This window comes from Osmerus eperlanus, chromosome 26, assembly GCF_963692335.1.
Source record: "Osmerus eperlanus chromosome 26, fOsmEpe2.1, whole genome shotgun sequence".
Lineage (NCBI taxonomy): Eukaryota > Metazoa > Chordata > Actinopteri > Osmeriformes > Osmeridae > Osmerus > Osmerus eperlanus.
In genome coordinates, this window is record NC_085043.1 from 1,804,723 (window position 1) to 1,830,794 (window position 26,072).

The 26,072-nt window shown below is 40.4% G+C and overlaps 1 protein-coding gene across 8 annotated transcripts in view; it reads left to right on the plus strand.

Annotated features, from left to right (window-relative positions):
- ankrd29 (ankyrin repeat domain 29) overlaps positions 1-26,072 on the plus strand; it is an 87,654-nt gene that overhangs the window by 38,152 nt on the left and 23,430 nt on the right. For 7 of the 8 annotated variants that reach the window (XM_062452690.1, XM_062452686.1, XM_062452685.1 and 4 more), the window contains one exon: positions 18,863-18,961. The exons of the other annotated variant lie outside the window; for it this stretch is intronic. In XM_062452690.1, the coding sequence (XP_062308674.1) occupies positions 18,863-18,961 (99 nt within the window). The remainder of the gene's footprint in view (positions 1-18,862; positions 18,962-26,072) is intronic. 8 annotated transcript variants of the gene reach the window in all.

Genomic DNA, 26,072 nt, shown 5'->3' on the forward strand with positions numbered 1-26,072 from the left:
AAGCAGTAGATCTATCTTACTGTAGGAAATCTCCCATTGAATCCTGATACTGAAACCTAGATTCTAGGTTAGAAATGTTGACAATGACCAACGGTTGCTACGTTACAAGAAACAAGGAACCAATCCAATTGGCCAACGCTCTTCACTGTTCCACTGTCCAAACCTTTCTACATCTTTCAATTATTAATACTTTTCAGAATGGGTTTTATTCGCCAAGAAAAATCACACAGACAAGGAATTTACTGTGGCAGGAAGGTACACACATTAAACATATAAGAATCTTAAATAAGAAGTGTACAAGTCTAACTAATATTAAGGGGCTAAAAATGTAAAAGGGTTAGAATGAAATAAAATATAAAAAGGCTCTAACATAACGCTTTAACATTTATGAAATTAAATAAGATACCCTTTTCATCACAATTTTTTCTCCTTTTTCAACCGTGAGAAAATATTGCAATGCATAACAATGACAGATATACTTTTAACACTTTCTCACCATTTTGGTTTCAAAGCAACACTTTTTTTCACCTTCATACTGCTGACATACTTTTGTCTGCTATGATATTGATAACTGTTATGCAATATACTCTTCATCACTATATTTGCTCATTTTTCTTCAAACTTTTTTCTGTTTCTCAGTCTTTCATTCTTTAATACTTTTAATGCTTAAAAATGTATGAAAGTCAATAAGATACTCTTTTCATCACTGTTTTTTCTCCATTTTCAACAGTAAGAAAATATCGCAATGCATAACAGTGACAGATATACTTTTAACACTTTCTCACCATTTTGTTTTTAAAGCACATACCTCTTTTAAAAATGTTGTAAAACCTTCTTCACTATTCAAGCCATCAAAACAATCGTTTCGACTGCTTTCAGCAAACACACACATTTTCTTCAGGAAATGTACCTTTCTAGTTGTGAGAATGCTGAACAGCATTCTCACTATTGTTTTTCCAACTTTTTAGTTCTTCCGCCGTTTTTTGTCCTTTAACTAGTCCTGCATACTTTCACCGATTCCTACAATTTTTGTATCAAAACGTTCAGCTCCGTCAGGAGATGTGTGCTATGTCTTTTGGTATTTCTGACTTTTATACTTTTTAAGATATTAAGGTTTTTGTGCAAATTATTCTCCCATTAAAAGTAATGGTAAATCCTTTCAAATCATTAAAAAGCTTCCTCCTCTTTCAAACGTAACTACTTCAGCATACTTTCAGCTAGAGACACCATTCAACTTTTAAAATGTTCACAAGACATTCAGCTATTCCCGAATGATTCAGCTTTTTCAAATATTAAGCCAATTTTGAATTATGACAGTTTGAAATACATTAAAATGTTTGCTCCTTCTTGATTTTTTGAATGAGCAGCAAGCAGAGTGGCACACTGCTGGCTGTTCTTTTTCTGATATTCAACTAAATTGTCAAACACATTCCTCTAACTTTCATATAGTTTAACTTACAGAAACAAGTTATACCTTAAAATGTAGGAAAAATGGTCCTCTTTAAGCCAATGTAACTACTAAAGAGCTCACATTTACAGATTTTCAGCTATGAGCCTTGAAGCGAGAGCAGCCTTTCAAATTCTCTGACTAACTTCAATGGAGAGGTGGGTAAAATTCGTCAGAGAAAGCAAGAAGGAAGACGATTTCGAAACTGCCGGTAGAGCCATATTTCTGACCGCACAGACATATAAAAGACATCTCTAGTTTCGGCAGAGTCTTGGGTCTCGGAAAATATCCTAATTTTATTGATTGGACGTGTAGTTTTGCGTCTAGGTCAACTTGTTTGAGGTGTGGATGCTAGGTAAATGTTCGTTTTTCTCTCTGCCTAGCTCGTTACCTATCACAGCTGCGCCATCACTGTGGCAACCAAACAGACACTCACCATGAAAGCAGAATTGGGTACACGTTTTTGAAACTGCCGGTAGAGTTGTATTTCTGACCGCACAGACATATAAAGGATATCTCTGGTTTCGGCAGAGTCTTGGGTCACGGAAAATATCATTATTTTTTGGATTGGACGTATAGTTTTGCGTCTAGGTTAACTTGTTTGAGGTGTGGATTCTAGCTACATTTCTGTTATTCTCTGGCCTCAGCGCGTTAGCAATCATAGCTGCACCATCACGACAGACACGCACCACTCAGTCTCACGCAGGTGATTGGTATTAGCTGATTAGTGGAGTCACAAGACAGAGTTTGATAGTATTTCAACCTAATACAATTTACAAGAGGGGACTCTGCAGGTGCTGCTAACATCTCTTTTACAACTATTGCTAATGGAACTGTTTTATTTTACTACGCCACTGAGTGCGTTTACTTGACCATGAGAAACCCGATTACTAGCAATTGTCGGTTTATGCCATACGATTACTCCGTTTACATGTGTAATTAGTTATGCGATTACTCAATAAGCGCGTCTACATGATTCTTTTTATTAATCGTTGTATGCTCCACGGACAAAACTTGCACCATCATCCTTCAGCAACAAAGTGTCTTCCTGTATCGGCCCTACTGCTGTATGTTTCATTCAATCAGCACATTGAATCCTACTAAGAAATGAAGGATTATTTTTCTATGTGTCTATTCCAATATGTAATGATGGTAATTCAATGACACAAATCTGTGTTCTAGAAAGAGTGGTCTGGAGTCGCAGAGGTCCGATAATATCAGCTTTAATGCAGCAGTTGGAAATCAACAAGTACAGAGCTCTGGGGTTGTCTAAGTTTCCCTACCCGCAACAGAGTTTGGGCTGGTTCACGAAGTCCAACTGGCTATCTGTCCCTCCCCAGCATATATTTATACAGTGCAATTGAAAAACAAGTATCAAAAAAGGGTTGAGCTTGTTCTCTCGTGCATCAGGGAGTTGTTCTTGCCTACGCGTCCCACCTGCTCGGGTGCCGTCTCCACCCGGTTTCAAGGTTGTTTCTGAAAATGAAGAGATAGAGACACAAAGAACAGCCTGCTTCCCACACCCAGTGTGAGACCCAATGTTTGAGCCTGAGCACACTTCTAAGTTCATAACTTTAATAAGCACAATGCATAACTTTAATAAGCACAATATATTCTTTAGAAAGCCGAGTAAACACACTCAATGCACACATCTGCTACTGCTATTACTATCCCAACTATAATTTCAGCTGTTATAATATTGCTATAATATTCTTTTTATGACTAGCTAGCCTAGGCCTACTTCTTCTTCTGTTTAACAGTTCAGCTTTCAGCTTCTCCCGCATTGTATTTCAGCTCTTAGCGTTGTTAGATGATGCAGTTCAGTTTCCACACTGCCTCTTTTGTGTGACTCACACATTTTTGACATTCATTTCAGCTTGCGGGTATTTTCTCATTTCTGTATTTTCTGCAATTTAAGAAAAATAATTTCATCTTTCAGCATTCCAACGCATTTTCAGCAGGAAATTCCTTTCTAGTTCTCTCTTATAATCGAGATAGCGCGATGGCTCTCCATAACTAAAAACGTTTCGACTTCTTTTCCACAATCGACCAAATTGGCCAAACAAGGTATGTACATTGAGCTTAAAGTGTACATAATCTAGCTAGATCGTTTTTATTTTAGCAAGTTTCACAGAAATCTGCAAAAATCGAGGCTCAAGACCGTCACGAACAGCCAAACCGGGGGTTGGGGTAAGTGTTTGCTGCAGCTGGCGTTAATGCTACGAACAAACGCTTCGTAACTGGAAAGTTTTTACTTTTAATTGACGATATTGAACACAGATGTTAAGTAAATTGTCTTTACTCTAAATATCTTCTCCGTTTTCAATTTGAAGCAGTAAATCTACTGTAGACTCACGGTGTTCCGTACAAACTCGGACGTATAGCGACTTCAAATGAGGCTGCAACGGTCAAAAATAAGGCTACTGCTAATCTGATAGCATCGTAGTTGCCGGAAAACGCTTGGCAACTTTCTGAGCTATGATTGACATGATGTTGAACCAATAATACACGTTAAAATATAAAAAAACGGCGACATCCGGCGTTGTTCGGAACATCATGAGTAGCTCACGGTGTTCCGTTTTCCGATATTATTTAACTAATGGTGTAACGTTTGCTTCTTTCCACCAGGGGTCCAACAGATGGAAACATGTTTAACTGACAACCACAGCGATAAAACATTTAAAGACACTTGTTAGACACATATAAGAAACTTATATGTGTTTATACTTATAATATAATATACATAATATGCACATGTATAATATGGATACTATTATATGGATGATAATAATATGTATAATAACCTAATATACATTATTGGGTGTGCTTTGCCTTTGGCAAGGGCACAACCTTTGTTCTCTCACATATATATTATTTTTAATATTCTTTTTGCCCCCCTAAAACTCAGTCAATATTTGGCCTACATTGACAACCTAGGTGTCAAAAGTTTCGTCTTGGTAGCGATTGAGTTGCTTCAATTGGGATTTACGTTCCGTTGCATGGTTTAAGTGGAAATTTATTTTTTGTGGCGAAAAGTGAAGCTAACGGTGGCTAACTTGCTAGCCAGAGTCAATGACGCTACTTACGTCACTAACGTCACGAAAACTCGCGTGACTACCTCTAGCAGAACATTAGTTTAGCAGCTCGTTAACTTCTGGGAGATAGCTAAGCTAACTGCTTTACTGCAAGGCAGCTGCAGAAACGCCACAAGCAAAGAGGCCAGGGTGATAACTATTTACTAATTTTACTTTGTGATATGACACACAATTGTGACGTGTAATGTACAATATAAGCTGATTTTATTAAGGAAGTACATCTACTTTCGGAACCAGTAGTCTACTATGTCACTGAAGTATTAGCATCATGACATTAGCCTCTGTTGCCCGGGCAACACATACTACAGTGGTCTATGATGCATCTGTTTTCAATCGTTAAAATAAACATTCCTCACAAATACATTTTCGTTGTAGGATTTATTATGACATTACATTACAAGTAAACGATTTGTGGGTGAAATTATCCTTACCTGTGGTTTCAAACCATTGTTGCTCACTGAAACGCTGTAGCCTACGCGAGACACAGCTGTTTAGGAAGTCAAACGGCGACAGAACATGTTCGGCACTCTCCTTACTTAAATCAAAAATCTATCTAACTACTAACCTTAACTTCATTGCCACAGCCTAAACTTTGTCAATCTGTTCATGAAAATAATTATTTTCAGCCTAAACCGTACAACGGAACGTTAAATCGAATTCAACCAACGCAATCGCTACCAAGACGAACACAGCAGTACTGTAGTCTAGTACTGTACCGTAGTAGTAGAATTTACCGGGGCAGCTTCTCCACACAGGGCTATATCGCATTTTGCGTTGTTACTGACTGATCGCTACCAGTGAGCTTTTTATGAATGAGCGATTTTCCACTAAATAAATGTCAAGCTTATTTACGTTTTTGGGGGCATATTTTCAGTTAGCAGATGGTACTGTTTGAATCACGATTCCATCTTCTACTGCCGGGTAACGTCGTAGAATAATCTTCAAAGGGGGTTCTTTATTAATGAATGCAATATGAGTAGGCTAAATGCCTGAAAATATCACGAGAAGGGAAAACTTAAAAGGACGTTTAAATCATAGAGATTAGGTCCATTTTTCGTTTTGATTCAGCTATGAGGCTGCCTCTTGCAGGGGAAATGAGAAGACATCATATTTAATTCTACACTTCACTCGTATTTTCAGTTGTAAACGAGCAGCACAAAAAAATGCTTTTAAATCTATGTAATCTTTATAAATAATAAGTATGCATTTTTATATAAAATATACAGAAATATCAGTTGTAAAAATTTCATTAAAAAACGGACCCCTGTGCAACCGACCCAAGCAAGCACACCCTACAATTTCTCCAGAAATTGTATCCTCTCTAGTTAGTATACTATCCATATAAATTACCCTAAGTATGTATATTACGGACTATTGTAATTGCCCATTATTTTAATAACCAAATAAGTCACTTAGATTTGCTTTTGCTTGTGAAAGGCAACACATTACACTTTCTTTCATCGCAAGAAAGTTGGAATAGGAGCTTGTATTTGTGTGGTTGTAGGCAGTTATTCGCTAGCACACAGGTTTTCAGGGATACTTTATGGGAACACAGTGGAAGCTCCTGTGATTCTAGAGGTTACCCCTTACCTGAATATGCGTGTCAAAATGAAAGCTGGTGGAAAGTTGGCGTCCGTCACAGGGTTCTCACAGGGACAAGTTATTCCTTAGGCTAGGCTACTTCTCAGCGTTAGAAATACAAGGTGTTATGAAATGGACAAATTGTATATGGACAAAGCCAACTTCAATCCATAATTGCATTCACTCTTTATTTCCATAGCTATTGTGGTCTCAAACTAGCATAACTACATATTCTACACATACATATAGAATTGTAAATCAATTAGAGCCCTGCCTTCAACAGAGAACTGTGAGATGTTGTGTTTAGAAATATATTAGGATCATTAGTTTCCCTGCATAAGAACAGGTACTGACAGGAGGCGCGACGAGAACGCTGATCCATATGCCCCCCAAAAAAACTATTAACATTAAAGTTGATTTTAAAAGATTAAACTGATTAAAGATTAAACTGTTGAAATGCAGAACATATTTCACGTTACTGACGTCACTAACGTCACGAAAACACGCGTGCCTACCTGTACCTTCTCACTCACGGACCGGATGAGTCATGGCCTGCTCTCGGCGCTAAACCAAAGAGGCCTAGCGCCGCTTCTACCTTAAAAAAAGCGAGGCAGAAACTCTTCCCGCATCACCTCTCCTCCTGTCACACTCAGAAACAGTTTCGAACCACTGGGAACTTTCTCTCCCTTCTGTGTGGAATCCAAGGCGAAGAGGCACAGGAGTGCTAGCCACGCAGCTAACAAACATGAAGGGCCCAGATCACCGACACACCATGATGGTAGCTACTACACACATGCAAATCCAACACATCATCATCTGCTGCGACCGGGAGTCCCCCATTTCACTCCAAGCCCCTCTCGGACCACTCGGGGCGCTGATCGACCCCCTATCAAGCCTAATCAGACAACAATATCACAGGATTATCAAGATCCAAGGTATGCTAAGACTACCCACAGCCCATCAACACTTAGAGGAGCTAACACTGCTAGCACTATAGAATCTACTGCTAGCACTATCGCAGTGGCTAACCTTGGTCTAGCACAAGGTCCTATCATTGCTAACCCAAATAAGATAAGAACTGGCTCCATAGCTACTGATAAGGCACACGTTAGAAATGCAAACACAACACCACATATGGCCACTATCTTGATTGGAGATGCCATGACAGCACATGTTAAACTGGCAAAGACAGAAAATATTTGTCTTAGCAACACATCTGTCGAGGAACTGTCATCAGAGGTACAAACAATCCTCAACAATAAACCAAACAACCCTAAGATTATCATCCACACTGGCTCGTTTGATATCCTACACAAGAAAACTGGCACTGAGATACTTAAAAAACATTTCACCCAGCTACTGAACACACTCAACAGATATCAAGATGTATTCATCAGTGGACCGATTGCATGCTTTCGCAGAGGAAAAGAAGCCTTCAGTCGACTACTATCTTTCAACACATGGTTGGCATCTGTCTGTCTGACACACAAACTGAGATTTATCGATAACTTCAATGTGTTCTGGAACTGTGCAGACCGTTTTCAAGCTGACGGACTCCACCCAAACCGTAGAGGATCTCGACTACTAACAGCAAACATCAATCACGTGCTCCTGACCACAAATCAAGTTTCTCTCCCTATCCCTGTTGTGTCTAAGCTGACTGACGCAAACAACCTCCCATGGAACAGGGGAGGACATGGGCCCTGCACAGGTCTGCACCCCCCAGATGAATTCCCTTGTGATGGAACAGCTCAGTGACATAAACTTTCCCAAAGAAAAGCTACGCTAGGACAGCCACCATGCTATTTCATTGGACATACCGGTCATCATCACAAACAGACAATGGCATGGTAAAATGCATGGTTACAAACCTGAAACTAGTGTTAGAAGTCACAGAACTATCCATATTCTTCCAACAGATTTATCTACCCCTGTTTTATCTGTTAATACCCCACAGATGAAACTGGCCCTTCTAAATGTTAGATCACTAAATAACAAAACATTTCTAGTTAATGATCTGGTCAAAGAAAACAACTTAGACTGCATCTGTCTAACAGAAACCTGGCTAAACAATGACACGGCAACAGCAACTTTGATAGAAGCGTGTCCGCCCGATTACAGCTTTCACCAAGTTTCTAGGACATCAAAAAAGGGTGGAGGAGTCGCAGCTATTTTCTCCTCTAAACTGTTGTTCAAAATCACTGAGCTAGGTGAATTCACATCATATGAATATCTTGCTATAGAGCTCAAAACCGAATCAATACTTTTTGTTATTATATATCGGCCACCCAAGCACTCGCCAATATTCATACAAGAATTCTCTGAATTATTATCACTATGTGTCACTAGATATGACAAAGTAGTTTTAAACGGAGACTTAAATATCCAAGTAAATAAAAAAGCAGACCCAAGAACTATTGAGCTCTTAAATCTCCTTGACAGTTTCAATCTAACTCAACACATAACAGACCCAACACACCGGCACGGAAACACACTAGATCTAGTGATAACAACTGGACTAAATATCAATAATATTTCAATAACTGATCTACCCCTCTCAGACCATCATTATATACTTTTTAATGTGGAAATTATCCTAACAAAAAACAAAAAAGAATTCTTAGTCCATAGAAGATATTTAGACGATACAGCTATGATGACATTTTCTGAACAATTTGCTCTATATGAGCTAGTATTATTAATAGTGGGGTCAAAACTGACATCAGTAGATTCTGCAACATAACCATGAGCACATTTACCTGTATCACACTTAGTGAACTTTCCAAAATTGTCAGCGAATCTAACTCCACAACCTCAGATATTGATCCTATACCCACAACATTCTTTAAGCGAGTGTTTGATAGTGTCTCAGGTCCGATGCTAGAGATTATAAACACATCCCTTAGAACTGGCGTCTTCCCAGATGCCTTCAAAACAGCTGTTGTAACCCCTATTAAAGAAACCCAAATTGGATAACAGTCTACTTGCAAATTACAGACCAATATCAAACCTTCCATTTATTAGTAAAGTACTGGAAAAGATAGTTTTAGTCCAATTAAATTATTTTCTTGAAGAAAATAACATCCTAGAAGTCTCGCAGTCAGGTTTCAGGAAATATCACAGTACTGAAACTGCTCTCACCAAAATAATTAGCGACCTCAGACTAAACTCTGATGCAAATAAAGTCTCTATCCTTATCCTGTTAGATCTCAGTGCAGCATTTGATACCATTGATCACGACATCCTAATCAATAGACTGGAAAAGCTTATTGGGTTCACGGATAGTGTATTGAACTGGATGAAATCATATATCACAGGAAGGAAGTTTTATGTTAGTTTAGGAGACCATAGGTCCAAGAAACATGAGAACTGCTACGGGGTTGCTCAAGGAAGCTGCTTAGGTCCATTACTTTTTTCTCTTTATATGTTACCATATAAACTTACTTACTGTAAGTCGCTCTGGATAAGAGCGTCTGCTAAATGACTAAATGTAAATGTACCACTCAGCGACATAATCAGAAAACATAACATAGATTTCCATAGCTATGCGGATGACACACAACTATATATATCCACTGAACCCAACGATGCAACGGCCATCAATTCCATTACCAACTGCCTGTTGGCAATAAACAAATGGATGAATGATAACTTTCTTAAATTAAATGAAGACAAAACCGAAGTCCTACTATGTGGCCCCAAATCCAAAAGAGAGATGCTTACTAAGAATCTAGGAGGCGGTAATGGTGGAAATTCAAGTGGCACTGTGCAAATTTGAATAGTCAAGAGATGGCGGTTACAATAAATTTATTTTGCTTGTACAAATCAAGATTTAACAAAGTACTTTGTGATCAGTCATAACGAAGGAGGTGCTAGCCACAGGTCGTTCGCCAGAGTGATGAAGAACAATCATAAACGCTACCTTATATAAACGTTAGATCAAATGGCATTCTATAAGGTCAATCCATCAATGTAACCAAGTCTATGATTGGCTAACTCAATTCAGTGACAGTTTGAAACAATACATCTCTGTACCATTTGTCCCACAGTCCTTTAATGTGGCCTCTCTCCCCAAACCAGTAGATAGTAAAACCACAGGAGTTCACCAGTCAAATGGTCAACTGTCCTTTGTGTGGGCCACTTCAAACAAGTATTTGATTAACCCCACCCAATGCAACAGGAAGGGTCAGAGCAGCAGATCACAATAACAATACAGTTGAATCCACATTGTCTCCAGACCAGCTGTCTCATCCTCCCCAGGTGTCATAAACTGCAAATGGCATCTCTACCAAATGGAGTTGACTCTTCTTAATCAACTTTAGACACATTCCTCATATATAAAACACACACATTATAACTGTATTCCAAAATTTCCACGACAGAGGCTTAACCCCCTGTCTTAAACCAGAGGTGACGAGTCTCGGTGTAATCCTGGACTCAGATTTGAATTTCAACTCTCACATTAATAAAGTGACCAAAACAGCTTTCTTTCACCTGAGGAATATAGCAAAGGTACGACCATTCATAAACCAAAATGATGCAGAGAAGTTAATTCATGCTTTTATATCCAGCCGGCTGGACTACTGTAACGCACTTTTCACTGGTCTTCCCAAGAAAACCACTGAAAGACTACAGCTCATTCAAAATTCTGCAGCTAGATTATTAACCAAAACTAAAAGGAGAGAACACATTAGTCCTGTCCTAGCTACTTTATACTGGCTCCCCGTTACCTTCAGAATTGACTTTAAGGTCCTTTTCCTCACATACAAAGCTCTACACGGACAAGGACCTAGCTACATTGCTAACTCCCTTATAAACTACACACCAGCTAGAACACTGCGATCATCAAATGCAGGCCTATTAGAGGTCACCAGAAGCAGTCATAAGAAGATTGGTGATTCGGCCTTTGTCAATTACGCCCCAAAACTATGGAACAAATTACCCATAGATATTAGGGAAGCAAATACGCTAGACATTTTTAAAAGACAGCTTAAAACCTACCTTTTTACCGAAGCATTTAAGTAATTTTATCTCAGAAGGGCTTTACTACTTTTATTATTTACATTATTGTTTTTATAATTTGCTATTTTAATTATTACTTTTATCACTTGTATTATCGTTTTTATTGATTTTATGTAAAGCACCTTGAGCTACAATTCTTGTATGAAATGTGCTATATAAATAAAGTCTTACTTACTTACTTACTGTAGCAGAACATTAGTTTCGCATCTGTTAACTTGGGAGATAGCTAGGCTAACTATAGCTTTACTGCAAGGCAGCTGCAGAAACGCCACAAGCAAAGAGGCCAGGTTGATAACTATTTACTCATTTTACTTTGTGATGTGAAACACAATTGTGAAATGTAATGTACAATATTAGCTGATATTATTAAGGAAGTAGGCCCACATCTACTTTCGGAAACGGTAGTCTACTATTTCACTGAAGCATTAGCATGACATTAGCCTCTGTTGCCCGGGCAACACATACTACAGTGGTCTATGATGCATCTGTTTTCAATTGTTAAAATAAACATTCCTCACAAATACATTTTCGTTGTAGGATTTATTATGAAATTACATTACAAGTAAACGATTTGTTGGTGAAATTATCATTACCTGTGGTTTCAAACCAGTGTTGCTCACTGCAACGCTGTAGCCTACGCGAGATACACTACAAAAACATCTACACAGCTGTTTAGGAAGTCAAACGGCGACAGAACATGTTCGGCACTCCCCTTACTTAAATCAAAAGTCTTTCAATAGGTGAAACTATCTGACTACTAACCTGAACTTCATTGCCACAGCCTAAACTTTGTCAATCTGTTCATGAAAATAATTAATTTCAGCCTAAACCGTACAACGGAACGTTAAATCGAATTCAACCAATGCAATCGCTACCAAGACGAACACAGCAGTCTAGTACTGTAGTAGTACAATTTACCGGGGCAGCTTCTCCACACATAACAGGGCTATATCGCATTTTGCGTTGTTACTGACAATGATCGCTACCAGTGAGCTTTTTATGAATGAGCGATTTTCCACTAAATAAATGTCAAGCTTATTTACGTTTTTGGGGGCATATTTTCAGTTAGCAGATGGTACTGTTTGAATCGCGATTCCATCTTCTACTGCCGGTAACGTCGTAGAATAATCTTCAAAGGGAGTTCTTTATTAATGAATGAATGCAATATGAGTAGGCTAAATGCCTGAAAATATCACGAGAAGGGAAAACTTAAAAGGATGTTTAAGTCATAGAGATTAGGTCAATTTTTACACCGGTCTGCCAAATTTATTCGTTTTGATTCAGCTATGAGGCTGCCTCTTGCAGGGGAAATGAGAAGACATCATATTTCATTCTAAACTTCACTCGTATTTGGAGTTGTAAATGAGCAGCAAAAAAAAGATGCTTTTAAATCTATGTAATCTTTATAAATAATAAGTAGGCCCTATGCATTTTTATATAAAATATACAGAAATATCAGTTGTAAAAATGTCATGTTTACTTTTGAACCACATGTCTCATTTTCGAAAATGAGGTATCGTTTTATTCCCTGGATCAAGACGTCTATGACGTCATACCCAGTTATATAGATTCTCCCCCATTTTGAATGTTAAGGAAAAGAGTTGGCACAGATCATCTTCAGACCAAGCCCCACAAAAGTTATCGTATGGATTTCTGATTTTCAAAATCGTTTGTTAGTTACAGCCAATCAAATTGAGCAACTGATCTGGAAAAAGGGAAGTGAGGTCATATCTTAGTCAATCTTTGATGCATTGACTCCAAACTTGGTGTATGGACTCAGGACCCTCTTATGAAGAGGTCTGACACAGGTAGTGACATTTGACATCTAGGGGGCACTACAATAGGCTGGATTGTGTGTTGACCAATAACTGTTGATGTGTTTGTCTTATTTAAGTGTTTCCTTTGTCTTGTGATATCTTAGTAGATCCCGTGTCTGACACGTTAACTTGTGATACCAGCCAAATTGATGTGGCCGCCATTTCGAATGAATATAACGTTTTTTCGCTACCCCTCCTATAAAGTTGTCCAATCTTCACCAAATTTGGCAGACCAAGACCAAGCCTCACAAAAGACATCACGTTTTTTTGATTTTCTAAACCTTTTGACTGGAACAGCCAATCAAAGTCGTCAACCAAGCCACCATAAAAGAAGTGAGGTCATATCTCAGCACCTCTTTACTGCATTGACACCAAATTTGGTATAAGGACTAGGGACCCTGTTCTAAAGAGTTCCAATAGGTCATGCCATTTCACCTCTAGGTGGCGCTGCAATAAGCAAAAATCTGGCACCAATTATCTTCAGATCAAGCCTCACAAACGTTTTCACATGGTTTTTGATTTTCAAAACTGTTTTTCCGGTACAGCTGATCAAAGTCGGCGATGAAGCCGCCAAAACAGGAAGTGAGATCATATCTCAGGAAATATTTGCTGAATTGACATCAAACTGACATGGTACAGGTGCTCGGGACCCTGTTCTAAAGAGGACCACAAAAGGTTGTGTCATCTAACCGCTAGGGGGCGATCCCTTGTCTGACACATGTTAACTTGTGATACCAGATGAATTGATGCGGCCGCAATTTTACGTTTTATTAAACGTTTTTTCCCTATTCCTCCAACAAAATGTTCCAATAATCACCAAATTTGGCATAGATTATCTTCAGACCACAATGACATTGACATGTCAAAATAGGACTGAATTACAGCTGTTTAAACTCGGGCCAAATTTGACAACCGCTTGCCAGTTGAAAAACTGCTAATGTTTTTACACAGTAACTGAACACAGTAATTTCCAGCACTGAGAATAGCTCACTAGGATAAATTGGTGTCCTGGCAAGGGCAACGTAAGAAGTTCAAATCCAGCCAAAGCCAACGAGCCTGCCATGTCACTGGTTTTCTGTTTAGCGAGATTGTAAGCCGCTGCAAAGGAAGCCAGGTACAACTAGGGATGGGTATCGAGAACCGGTTCTTGTTTAGAACCGGTTCCCAGTGAACCGATTCCTTGGAATCATCAGCCAAATTCTAACGATTCTGCTAACGGTTCTCTGTGCCGTTGCGCATGCGCAAACTTTTATAGTTTATTCAGACTGCAGCAAACATGGCAACTAGGCACATGTAACGCGTGTAAAAAGTCTATTTCGTCGAAGGGAGGAAATGCCACAAATATGAAGAAGCATTTGAACACACAGCATGGAAGGAAGCTACTGGAATGTCATGTCTTCGATGCACACAGCAGCGCAGCTAACGTTCGCGCTTCATAAAGGTGAGCTAAACTCCTCAAAAGTGATCACAACCACTTGTCACTGTGTGACGCAATTTGCCTTTATTGTGTGTAGTCGATCAAGTTATCTTCTGTCCCGTCGTTTGAAGCATACGTTTTTGCTCCGACATTCGTCTCCCATTATTGATCACTTCACGTTAATTATCGGAGGGCGTGTGTTATCAGCAAACGTTCGCGTTGTCGTGTTAACCCAATTTTAGCTAAACTGAGCGACACTGTCATATTATATGATTTGACGTTGGCTGAAAATGGAAGATTCTATAGCTAAGCTAGCGTAGCTTAGCTATAGAATCTTCCATTTTCAGCCAAGGTCAAATAGAAGTGTAGAAGAAGAGCAACGACAACATGTAAATGTGTATGTATACTGTATATGGTGTGTAGCATTATAGAAAATGATATAAAAGAACATTTATGTAAATTAACCCGTTTGTGCTCTTTTTTCCCCCCCTTGCCCAATAAGAATCAATAAGAGAATCAATAAGAGAATCAATAAGAGAATCAATAAGAGAATTGAATCGATAAGCAGGAATTGATGGAATCAGAATTGTTAAAATCTTATTGATACTCATCCCTAGGTACAACGCAGTCGCTAGCTACCTGTAGTCTAGCTGTATATAGTCATGGCAATCCTCACAAAAACTATCAAAATTATTTTAGATTTTCGAAACGGTTTGATCGGTACAGCCAATCAAAATCTGTGGCAAAGCCGTCAAACAGGAAGTTGGGTCGTATCTCAGCAAATCTTTGATGGATTAAAAGCTGCATTTACTCAGAACCCTGTTCTGAGAATGTCTAAAAAAAAATTTGTTCATTTTACCTGCTTTACCGGTTTGGCCACCTCATTGCTGCTTGTTGCTATATTTTTATATGGTCTTGTGGACAATAAGACGCGGTCTCTTTTCACAACTTGTATTTTTCCACTTCTCTTCTTGACATCGCCATCCGAACAGCCCTCACTGACTTCACGTAATGCTTACGTCAGCATCATGCCTACGGCAACTCCCGAGGGACGTTGAACATAGTGTCAGAAATATTAATCTATCAAGCATTGCACAGTCAGTCGGTGAACAAGTTAAGAAAGCTTTATTGCTTGCGGCCGGCCCACAAGGAGACAAAAACATTACACGCCATTGTGCTACAAAGTTTGTCCGCTAGCATGTTGTGCTAGCAAGCTATTTAAACAGAACCGCTCTGGAATGTTATTGGCTAATACAAAGGCATGCAAATGTCCCATAGCTCTTCTTTCATTGGCTCACTTGCATATACCTGGCACCCGTGTGTGCGTGTGAGTACGTGTGTGCGCTCTCTGACCCCTCTAAGTTTGAATCTCTGGTTCAGGTGTCGTAAAAGCTCAACCCCCCAAACATCCTCTCAGACTTAGTCTGCAACAAATGCTCACCCTTCCCCCAGGTCAAGATAAGGGCCCAGTATGTTTACATAAGGTCTGCTACAGTAGGCTATCCTCAGGATTTGCAAGCTAGGTAAACTTATAGTAAATCAAAAATTATTTTGTAGACATAAAAATTGATTTTGCCACTAAATGAGTGACTTGGCTTTATTTCTGGACATACTATCCACAACCGAAGTGTGTTACACAATGCTGTAAAATCGCCTATACTTGCGCATTGCTTGGTATTGTAGCGACAATTTGCTTGGTACCCAGAATGCCCCGCGGCAAGCTGAAAAGCTACAAAGTTAAGGGCATTAGCTTAGTTAGATAAGCATTGTTCTGAGTTCTATTGTTGTGTTAGTTCTGTTTTGATATGTGTAATGCTATGGTCTGTAGTTTAGATCATTTGAGTGTTCACCCTGATTGTGAATGTTGTCGAGTTAGATGGCTATCCAAGCTGTCCTGGGTAAATAAACAGCCTATTTTCCGTAAAATACGGTACAGTAAATTGTACAGCTCTGAATGTGATGATAACTTTTTACAGCTCAATCTTTCTTCTTCTTTGATAACCTTCACTTTCCTTCTGTTCCAGCTGAACAAAAATCATTACTGGGAGGTGCGATCTCCAAGGCAGAGATTCTAAAAGCTATCGATTCCTTGAAATGCAACAAGACTCCTGGTCTCCTCCGAATTTTATAAAAAATGTGCACCCACACTATGCCCTATTCTCCAAGCCATGTTTAATGAATCTCTGTCATCGGGACAGCTCCCACCAACCCTACAACAAGCTGCAATAACGCTTCTACCAAAAGGGGGTAAAAATCCACTTCAGTGCTCCTCCTACCGCCTAATTTCTCTGCTAAATGTGTATTAAAACATTTTATTCAAGGTTCTGGTGGCTAGATTGGAGACAGTTATCCCACAAATTATCGAAGCAGACCAAACAGGCTTCATCCTAAATAGACACTCTAGCTCAAATTTTAGAAGGCTTTTCAACATTGTTTATTCCCCTCCGTCCCGCTCCCCAGAAATGGTTATTTCTCTTGACGCTGAAAAAGCGTTCGAGTTGAATTGCAATATTTGTTTGCAACCTTAAAAAAATTTGGGTTTGAAGATTCCTTCATCTCCTGGATAAAACTCCTCTACTCTCACCCTACAGCCACGGTAATTAATAATGGACAGCAATCAGAGCATTTCTCTCTTGGCCGAGGCACACATCAAGGCTGCAGTCTGTCTCCTCTGCTCTTCGCCATTGCCATTGAGCTGCTGGCCATTGCTCTTAGACAATCTGGGGACTTCCGGGGTATAGAGCGTTGGAGCCTCACGGACAAATTATCCCTATATGCAGACCACATTCTTTTATATGTCTTAGACCCACTAAACTCTGTACCCTCCATTCTTAACATCCTGGCTCAATTCGGAAATCTCTCTGGCTATAAAATCAATTTAGAAAAAAGCGAGATGTTTCCTCTTAATCAGGCAGCCACTTTAATCCCTGCATCACATTTCCCATTTAGGATTGTCAACAAGGGCTTTAAATATCTTGGGGTACAGATCACTCCTCCTTTTTTGTTCCTCTTCACTAAGAATTTTAACATCTTGTTTTAAAATTTAAAAAAAGACATGGCTAGATGGATGAATCTCCCGCTGTCCTTAGCAGGCCAAATTTATGTTATTGAAATGGTTATGTTACCAAACTTTCTTAACCTCTTTCAAAATATCCCCATCCTGATTTAAAAATATTTTTTTAGTTCATTGGAGAGGAGTTTATCTTTTAGTTTTAGTTTATTTGGAACAGTAAAGTCATCAAAAGGAGCGCCCTCCAAAGACTTAAAAAGCTTGCTTTACCTAATTGTATTTACTATTTGGCCTGGATGCAAATGGAGTCTGCCTCTAGCTCATTGATCTAGGCTCCATACTATGTGCCCCATCCCCTCCCCCTCTAAGCCAATTCTGCGCTAAGAGATGCCAAATTGGTACATTGTGTGTATATATTACTGTACATTTCAACATGCTGAATGTTTTTTTCCCATTACATTATCACATGAGCAAAAGTATAACTTTTTGGGTAAGATTCCAATGGAAAATACTGTGACATCACAAGCGGACAGGTAGTGGAGGGATGTTACATTCCTAGACAAGAGAGGTGGCAACACCCCAAAATGGTGGCAGTGGCCCACACTACATCTCCCAGAATCCCTCACCAATTGGACAGGTGTAGGGGAAAGAGCAGGGGAGAGAAACCAGAGAGACAGAGGGCACATGGCTGGTTAGATTGGACCAGAGAGCAGCAGGTTGAATAGTAAGCCCTGTTTGGTGAGTGAAGGACGGCGTTGAAGGGGAAAGTCGTTTTTGTTTAACTTTTGTGGATTTTTGTTGGACTGTGGAAGTTTGGAGGAGGAACCTGCCTGAGTTTTATTTTTTGTAGTCTGCTCCTGGAAAATAAAGTGCCATCTTCCTGTGGAACCTGTGTTTGCGTTGTCCTTCCCGCCCTGTTGCACTGCCTCACTCTTGCCTGCCCAAGTTATTTTTGTTATTATTTATTTATTATTGTTAGCCCCTTGTACTTATTATATCACAAATCTACCTTAGAGATCCTGCCTGTTGATGAAAGCCGTATGTGACTATGTTGTATTATTTGGGGTTACAAATCAAATATTTGCCTTATAAAGTGCCACTCTCCTCTCTGGTCAGGGGGGCTTGTACACTTTTATGTTTCCCAATTCCAATATTTGTCTAATAATAAACAGAAGTACAGATTGGATGATTTTGTTTATTTGCTGTTTGTGATTCCATATATGTTGTACCACGTCACCATACTGTATGTTACTATTATGGTGGTGGGATGGACGTTGATTCATAGTGGCCAATATGTCCCCCCCAATGTCAAAGTCAATCCTATGCCCTTGGAAGAGGCCATATGGGGGGAGGAGCACCTCCCTGATACCTCCCACCAACACTCCTATAACCTGCGCTAACACTTCATGGCAATATAACAATAGAGCCGTGCACATGTTGAGATTTTCTCTGTTTATTGTCATGCTTTGGCAGGATGGAGGCACAGCCCTCTCGGTTGCTTGTCAGTGTGGCCATTCTAAGGTGGTGGAGACCCTGCTGAAGAATGGAGCCAATGTTCATGACCAGCTGCATGTAAGAACCATATTTTCACCTATTTCCAATATTTTCCCTTCAGCCCTGGCATCTTTCTGATTCACTATGTATGTAGTACAATTAAAACAAATTATTTTTATGGTTCCACAATTAAATTTTAAAAAAAATATGTAAAATTAAAAACATTTATTATTGACAATTTGTGTCTAGATATTCGGAGAGTGCTCAGTGTACAGTGTATTCGGAAATCACAGCTCTTAACTTTTTACACATTTTGTTGTTACAGCCGTTACCAAAATGTATTCAATTAATTGTTTACCTCAACTCTACACACAATACCCCACAATGACAAAGTGAAAAAAGTTTGTTTCATATTTTTTATTGATTTGCAAATATTAAGAACGAAAATATAACAACATGTACATAAGTATTCACAGCCTTTGCTCGATACTTTATTGAAGCACCTTTGGCAGAAATTACAGCCTCAAGTCTTTTTGAGTATGATGCTACAAGCTTGGCACACCTATTTTTGGGCAGTTTCTCCCATTCTTCTTTGCAGGACCTCTCAAAACTCCCATCAGGTTGGATGGGGAGCGTTGGTGCACAGCCATTTTCAGATCACTGATGTTCAATCAGGTTTGAGTCTGGGTTCTGGCTGGGCCACTCAAGGACATTCACAGAGTTCTCCCGAAGCCACTCCTTATCTTGGCTGTCTGCTTAGGGGCGTTGTCCTGTTCAGAATCAGAATTCGGTTTATTTGCCATGTATGTTATACAAACACGGAATTTACTGTGGCAGGGAGGTGCAAACACTAAACATATACGAATCTTAAAATAAGTAAAGGTACAGAAGTTTAACTATTCCTAAGAACTAAACAATCTAACAATTTAAATATAAAATATATTATATATATATTATATATAAGAATGAGCAGCATGAGTGGTCAACATAGTCAATAATAATGAATGAATGTCAATGGGAGTCCTTGGCCTTGTTGAAGAGGCCAGTAGCAGATAGAAAGAAACTGTTCTTATGGCGTGAGGTTTTGGTCCTGATGGACCGCAGCCTTCTGCCGGAGGGGAGTAGCTGGAACAGGAAGTGGCCAGGGTGGGAGGGGTCGGCCACAATCTTCCTCGCTCGCCTCAGGGTCCTCGAGGTGTGCAGGTCCTCGAGGGTAGGCAGATTGCAGCCGATCACCTTCTCAGCAGTTCGGATGATATGCTGCAGTCTGCTCTTGTCCTTGGCAGTGGCAGTAGCGTACCAGATGGTGATGGAGGAGGTGAGGATGGACTCAATGATGGCTGTGTAGAAGTGCACCATCATTGTCTTTGGCAGGTTGAATTTCTTCAGCTGCCGTAGGAAGTACATCCTCTGTTGTGCTTTCTTGGTGAGGGAGCTGATGTTCAGTTCCCACTTGAGGTCCTGGGAGAGGATGGTGCCCAGGAAGCGGAAGGACTCCACAGTGTTGACTGGGGAGTCGCACAGGGTGATAGGGGTGAGTGGGGCTGTATTCTTCCTGAAGTCCACAACCATCTCCACTGTCTTAAGAACATTGAGCTCTAAGTTGTTCTGGCTGCACCAGGTTCCCTTGTTGATAACAAGGGAATCCAGGTTTGCTCGCTCCACACTCAGAAACTGGTCGGCGAGCATGCGTTGGGCCTCTTTAATCTGTGGACCCGGCGCCATGTAGACTCCGACCAAAATGAGTGACGCAAATTCTCTTGGCGAGTAAAAAAGGTTACAGTTTATAAAAAATGATTCCAAATCCGGAAAACAATGTTGCAGAATCACTGTCACATCTACACACCAGCCACTGTTGATGTAGAAACAAATACCACCACCTTTGGTTTTGCCGGAGAGTGCAGTGTCCCGGTCAGCTCTCACGAGTTGAAAGTCTGCCAGATCTGGTGTTGTGTCCGGGAAACCGAAGATGAAAGAAAGTCTCTGTTTTTCACCATCAGTAGCTGAAGTTCGTCCATTTTATTGCACAGTGAACGTACATTGGAGAGGAAAAAACTTGGAAGCACTGTTCGGATTCCACGTCTGCGTAGCCGAACTAGCGCTCCCGCTCGCTTTCCCCTTCGGCGTTTCACTGCATGGGCAAAGCCTAGCGCGGCACTGGATAGAATTCCCACTAAATCTGCCGCTGGAAGCAGAAAAGTGGGAAATAAATCCACAGGAGTTGTAGTCCTGATGTTTAGAAGTACTTATCTTGTTAGAGAACCCCGGAAATCTTGGCAGAACACTGAATTAACAGACAAAACAAGACAAAACAGAGCGCACCTAGCAACCGAGGCAGCCATCATCGGCGCCATCGTTGGAAGATGAACCTTCGCCCCAGTCTGAGGTCCAGAGCGCTCTGGAGCAAGGATTCTCTGTACATTGCTGAATTAATCTTTCCCTTGATCCTGACTTGTCTCCCAGTGGAGTGGCTTCCGTCTGGCCACTGTACCATACAGGCCTGATTGGTGGAGTGCTGCAGAGATAGTTGTCCTTCTGGAAGGTTCTTTTCACAGAGCAATGCTGGAGCTCTGTCAGAGTGACCATCGGATTCTTGGTCACCTCCCTGACTAAGGCCCTTCTCCCCCAATTGTTTGGCTGGGTAGCCAACTCTAGGAAGAGTCCTGGGGTCTCATTTATAAACGTTGCGTACGCACAAAACGGGGCTTAAAATGTGCGTACGCCACTTCCCAGGCAAAGGTTGTGATTTATAAAAAACAAACTTGACGGGAGAATGTGCGGTCCTCCACGCAAACTCTGACCCATGCGTAGGCCTACGCACATTTTGTAAACAGTGGGAATTGGCGACGCAGATGACCGTACTGTAGTCAGACTGCAGAAAGTAAATGTGGGAAGAACGATTACTCGTAATATTTATATATTCACTCCATGTCATCATTATCATGAAGATTAAATCCAGCAGTGTTATTTGTGCTTGTACTGAGTGATAATTGTTCAATAAACACAATCCAACTCAAATATTTAATCAAAATTCTGCGCTGTCTCACCATCAGATTGTCCACTACGGGAGTGCAGGAGGGGGAGATGCCCCGACTGCATGGAATACAGGATAACATCACATATTCTACCTTTACATAACTGCAGAACACAGCGTATAACTAAATATATTTATTTAATACTGTGCAAATATCATCATGTCAAAAACTGGAAATACAGTCGTTAAGATCCCGCGCAATCGCTACACTCTACGTCCTTGTTATCAGTCCAGACTTCAATAGACTACTGTTCATAACAAAACGCTTTTGTTTTCAAATTCTGTCTCGACTCGGGGTATCACTGGCACAGTTGACGCCACTGTTTTCTTTTATTATTGGTGATCATGATTCACCGTAAAGAACAATCACATGCCAGGGTCATTAATATACTGGATTAGCATTCATGAGGTGCTTTGCATTGACCATTTATAGTAAAAAATGGGCGTGTTTAGGGCGGGGTAAAATGCTGATTCACGTATGCACACTTCTGGGTAATCTGTTATTTTTAAAGGGAACATTGCTTACAGGTGTGCGTACGCACGGTTTTATAAATCTGATTTTTTGAGGGCCTACGCCATTTTAGGCTTTTGGGCGTACGTACACTTTTAGTAAGAATCCTACGCACAGTTTTATAAATGAGACCCCTGGTGGTTCCAAACTTTTTCCATTTACAGACTGCTCATTGGGACTTTCAATGCTGCAGATATTTTTCTGTACCCTTCCCCAGATCTGTGCCCTGATACAATCCTGCCTCAGAGGTGTACAGACAATTTCTTGGACTTCATGGCTTGGCTTGTGCCTTATATAGACAGGTGTGTGCATTTCGAAATCATGTCCAATCAACTGAATTTACCACAGGTGGACTCCAATCAGTGGCGGTTCCCCCCCCCCCCCAAAAAAAACCCCCACATACTTTAAAACACATACTTTAACTTATACTATATTTGAAGAACATAAGTGAAAGACAATATTTCACAATATCTCAATTGCACGAATCCTTCATTAGAACGTTTGTAAAACACACTTAAGAGAATCCATTGAACTATTGCTATTGCAACAGGAAATTACACTTTTTAAGGGGCTCCACTTCCAAAAGACAATGAACACAATTCTACACAAAATATGACAGTATAAGTTATCAGAACTTAAATAAATATACACTATATACATAAATATGCCAAAAATATATACAATCAGATATATACAAAATGTAACAAGAGCAGAGAGCAACAATAATATAAAATATTAAGAATAATATACAAATAAAATATAGAATATTCTAAAATGGCACAAATCCTTCATCACACAAATGTGAAAACACAATAAAGAGAATCAATTATTGCACTAAGAACAGAAAACACAAACTAAAACCTGACCTTTCTGGCCTTCCTTGATGCAGAATCATCAATGATGTCATCATATGAAATCTGCTCCCCTATTGAGTGATTGATACTGATGAGGGCAAGGCTCGTGAGCCGTTCCTGGGACATGGTTGACCTCAGGTATGACTTGATCAACTTTAGTTTTGAAAAGCTCCTCTCTGCTTGAGCCACAGTGACTGGCAGAGTAAGTGCAATCCTGAGAGCAGTCCAAAAGTTGGGTAGATCTCCGATAGATCCTTATCGTGCATAAAAGTGATAATCTCAAGGAGGCTCATGGTCTTTGATGGCAGGTCAGGAAAGTTCGTAATTTCCTGCACAAGCTCTCTACTGTCCAAATCAGAGTGCCCCTTAAAGTGCAGTGTGGTGCCTAGTGCCTCACATTGCTCTGCCAGCTCCTCATGTGCAAGACTTGGGAAATTTGTCAAAACCCCAAATTTTGTTCCCACATTTTCCAATGTGGAAAATCTCTCCTTGATGGCTGACGTAGCAGCATCAACAACAACGTTGAAGAATCCAACCTCCAATTTCCTAAGTGCATCACTGAAAGGCTCATCATTTGATTCGTATGAGAAGTGGCGCTTTGTGGACCTCAGCCTTTTTTGCTTTAAAACAGCCTCCACATTCATTTCTTCACACGTCTTTGGCCGCCATCTGTGCAGTCACAAAGCCACTTGCCCTGTAGCTCTGGAGACCTCGCTCAGTCTTCTTCACAGCTAGGTCCACATGCATATCAGGAGACTGCATGAGTTTGCTGGCATGCTGTATTGCAGATAGCATGTCATACCAAACTACTGTGCAGATGCTGAAGCGGTACGACCCCACCTCCTCAGACAAAGAAGGGCCTCAGCCTTTATATCAGGGTCTTTGGTGTGGTCTCTCACCTCAATTAAAGCCTCTTTCACGGCAGCTCCCTGGTACCTCATGGGCTCGACGCTCTTGACCTTGCTCTCCCACCTTGTTTCTGCCCACATCTTTAAGGTGATGCTCAAATGGTTCTTCAGTATGGCCCATCTTTGGGTGGAGGCTGAAAATAATGTGTATAGCTTTTGCAGGACACCAAAGTAACTCATTGCATCAACAGATCCCTTAGCAGCATCACACACAACTAAATTCAATGTATGTGCCCCACATGGCACAAACAGAGCTAGGGGATTATTTTCTAAGAGCCTGGCTTGAACTCCCTTATTTTTGCCTTTCATATTTGTCCCGTTGTCATATGACTGTCCTCTGCAGTCTTCAAAAGGAATTCCCGACTCCTCCAGTCTCGTCAGGATCATGGATGCCAAGTGCTGGCCTGTGGACTCCTCTGCTTCCAAAAATCCCATAAAATGTTCCCTGATATGGGGCTTCTCCATCAGTGACACCACTCTAATGACCACTGACAACTGTTCTGTGTGGCTTATATCTGGGGTGCAGTCCAGAATTACAGAAAAAAACTTTGCCTGCTTGATGTCATCCACTATAGCAGATATTAGTTTGCTGCTCAACAAATCAATCAGCTCATTCTGAACATGATGGCCTAGGTAGCTGTTGTGACTTGCTGTTTCTCTTTCGACACGGTTAAGGTGATCTTCCATAATGGGATCAAACCTGGCCATAATTTCGACCTCTTTGAGAAAATTCCCATTTGATGGTGTGAACAGTGTATCTGTGTGTCCCCTTAGAGCCATATTTCGACTGCCATTGACTTCACGATAGCAGTGAGACGTGTCAGCTCTGCTCTCCATCTCACCCTCTCAGCCTCCAGAAGTGCCATCTCCAGCTTATCAATAGTTTCCCCACTTTTTAACCTCACTGACAGTTCCTTCCATGCTTTCATGGAATTGAGGTGTTCTGGACTTTTTCGTGTGATGTGAGGTATTCGCTTGCATGTTTCCAATTTGCCATTCCTGCAATTGTTAAATTAATGAGCCTCTTGGAAAACAATTTGCAGCAGAAGCAAAAGAGGCTGTTGTTCTTTGTTGAATAAATCAGCCAACTTCATGCAATCTTTTCACCACTTATTAATGTCTTCTTGAAATATTGGTGGTGGCAACTTCTCCCATCACTCTCATTCCTACAGAAAACAAAGCCAGATGGCACCTTACTTGGTCCTCTGCAAACCAGCTCAGTCAGATGTGAGGGCCAGTTAGCAGGGTCGGTTGACAAAGGGTCATCCTCAGCAGTGGGGCTCAGTTGGGGTTCAACTCCAGGCATTTCTATCAGACAGCATATTGGCACATTACTTAAAGCATATAGCAGTGGAATATAACACATACTCAAATTATCAGAAATATTAAAATTACATTAAATTGCAGTTGTCCAGTTGTCTTGTAGCCTCCCCACAAACACACACACACATACATACAGACATATGCAAAAACTCACCTGAAGGCTCATGCTGGGGAGAAGTAGAGGCAAAGAGGTCTTCATTCTCAATATCCAATATTTGTGGAGATATTTATGTAGCTGAGGACATGGTAGCTCATCCTGAAGGGTTGAGACCATTCCAGGAGAGGCCTGTGTAGCTGATGAGGTAGATGGCAGCTCCTCAACCTGAGGCACTGAGACTATTCCAGCAATCCTGTGTAGTGGCCAGTGACAGAGGATGCTCCAAAATATTTTAGAAGTGCCCCTGAAATTGCAATTGAAATCAAAAGACCGTTATGGTAAGACTTATGTTCTATAACAGCCTGGGGTCAAATTGACACCAAACATAATAGGAGGGTTACATAAACATGCCCTTACACGATAAATGTCTGTCATTACACGCTATATTAATCAAACTTTTAG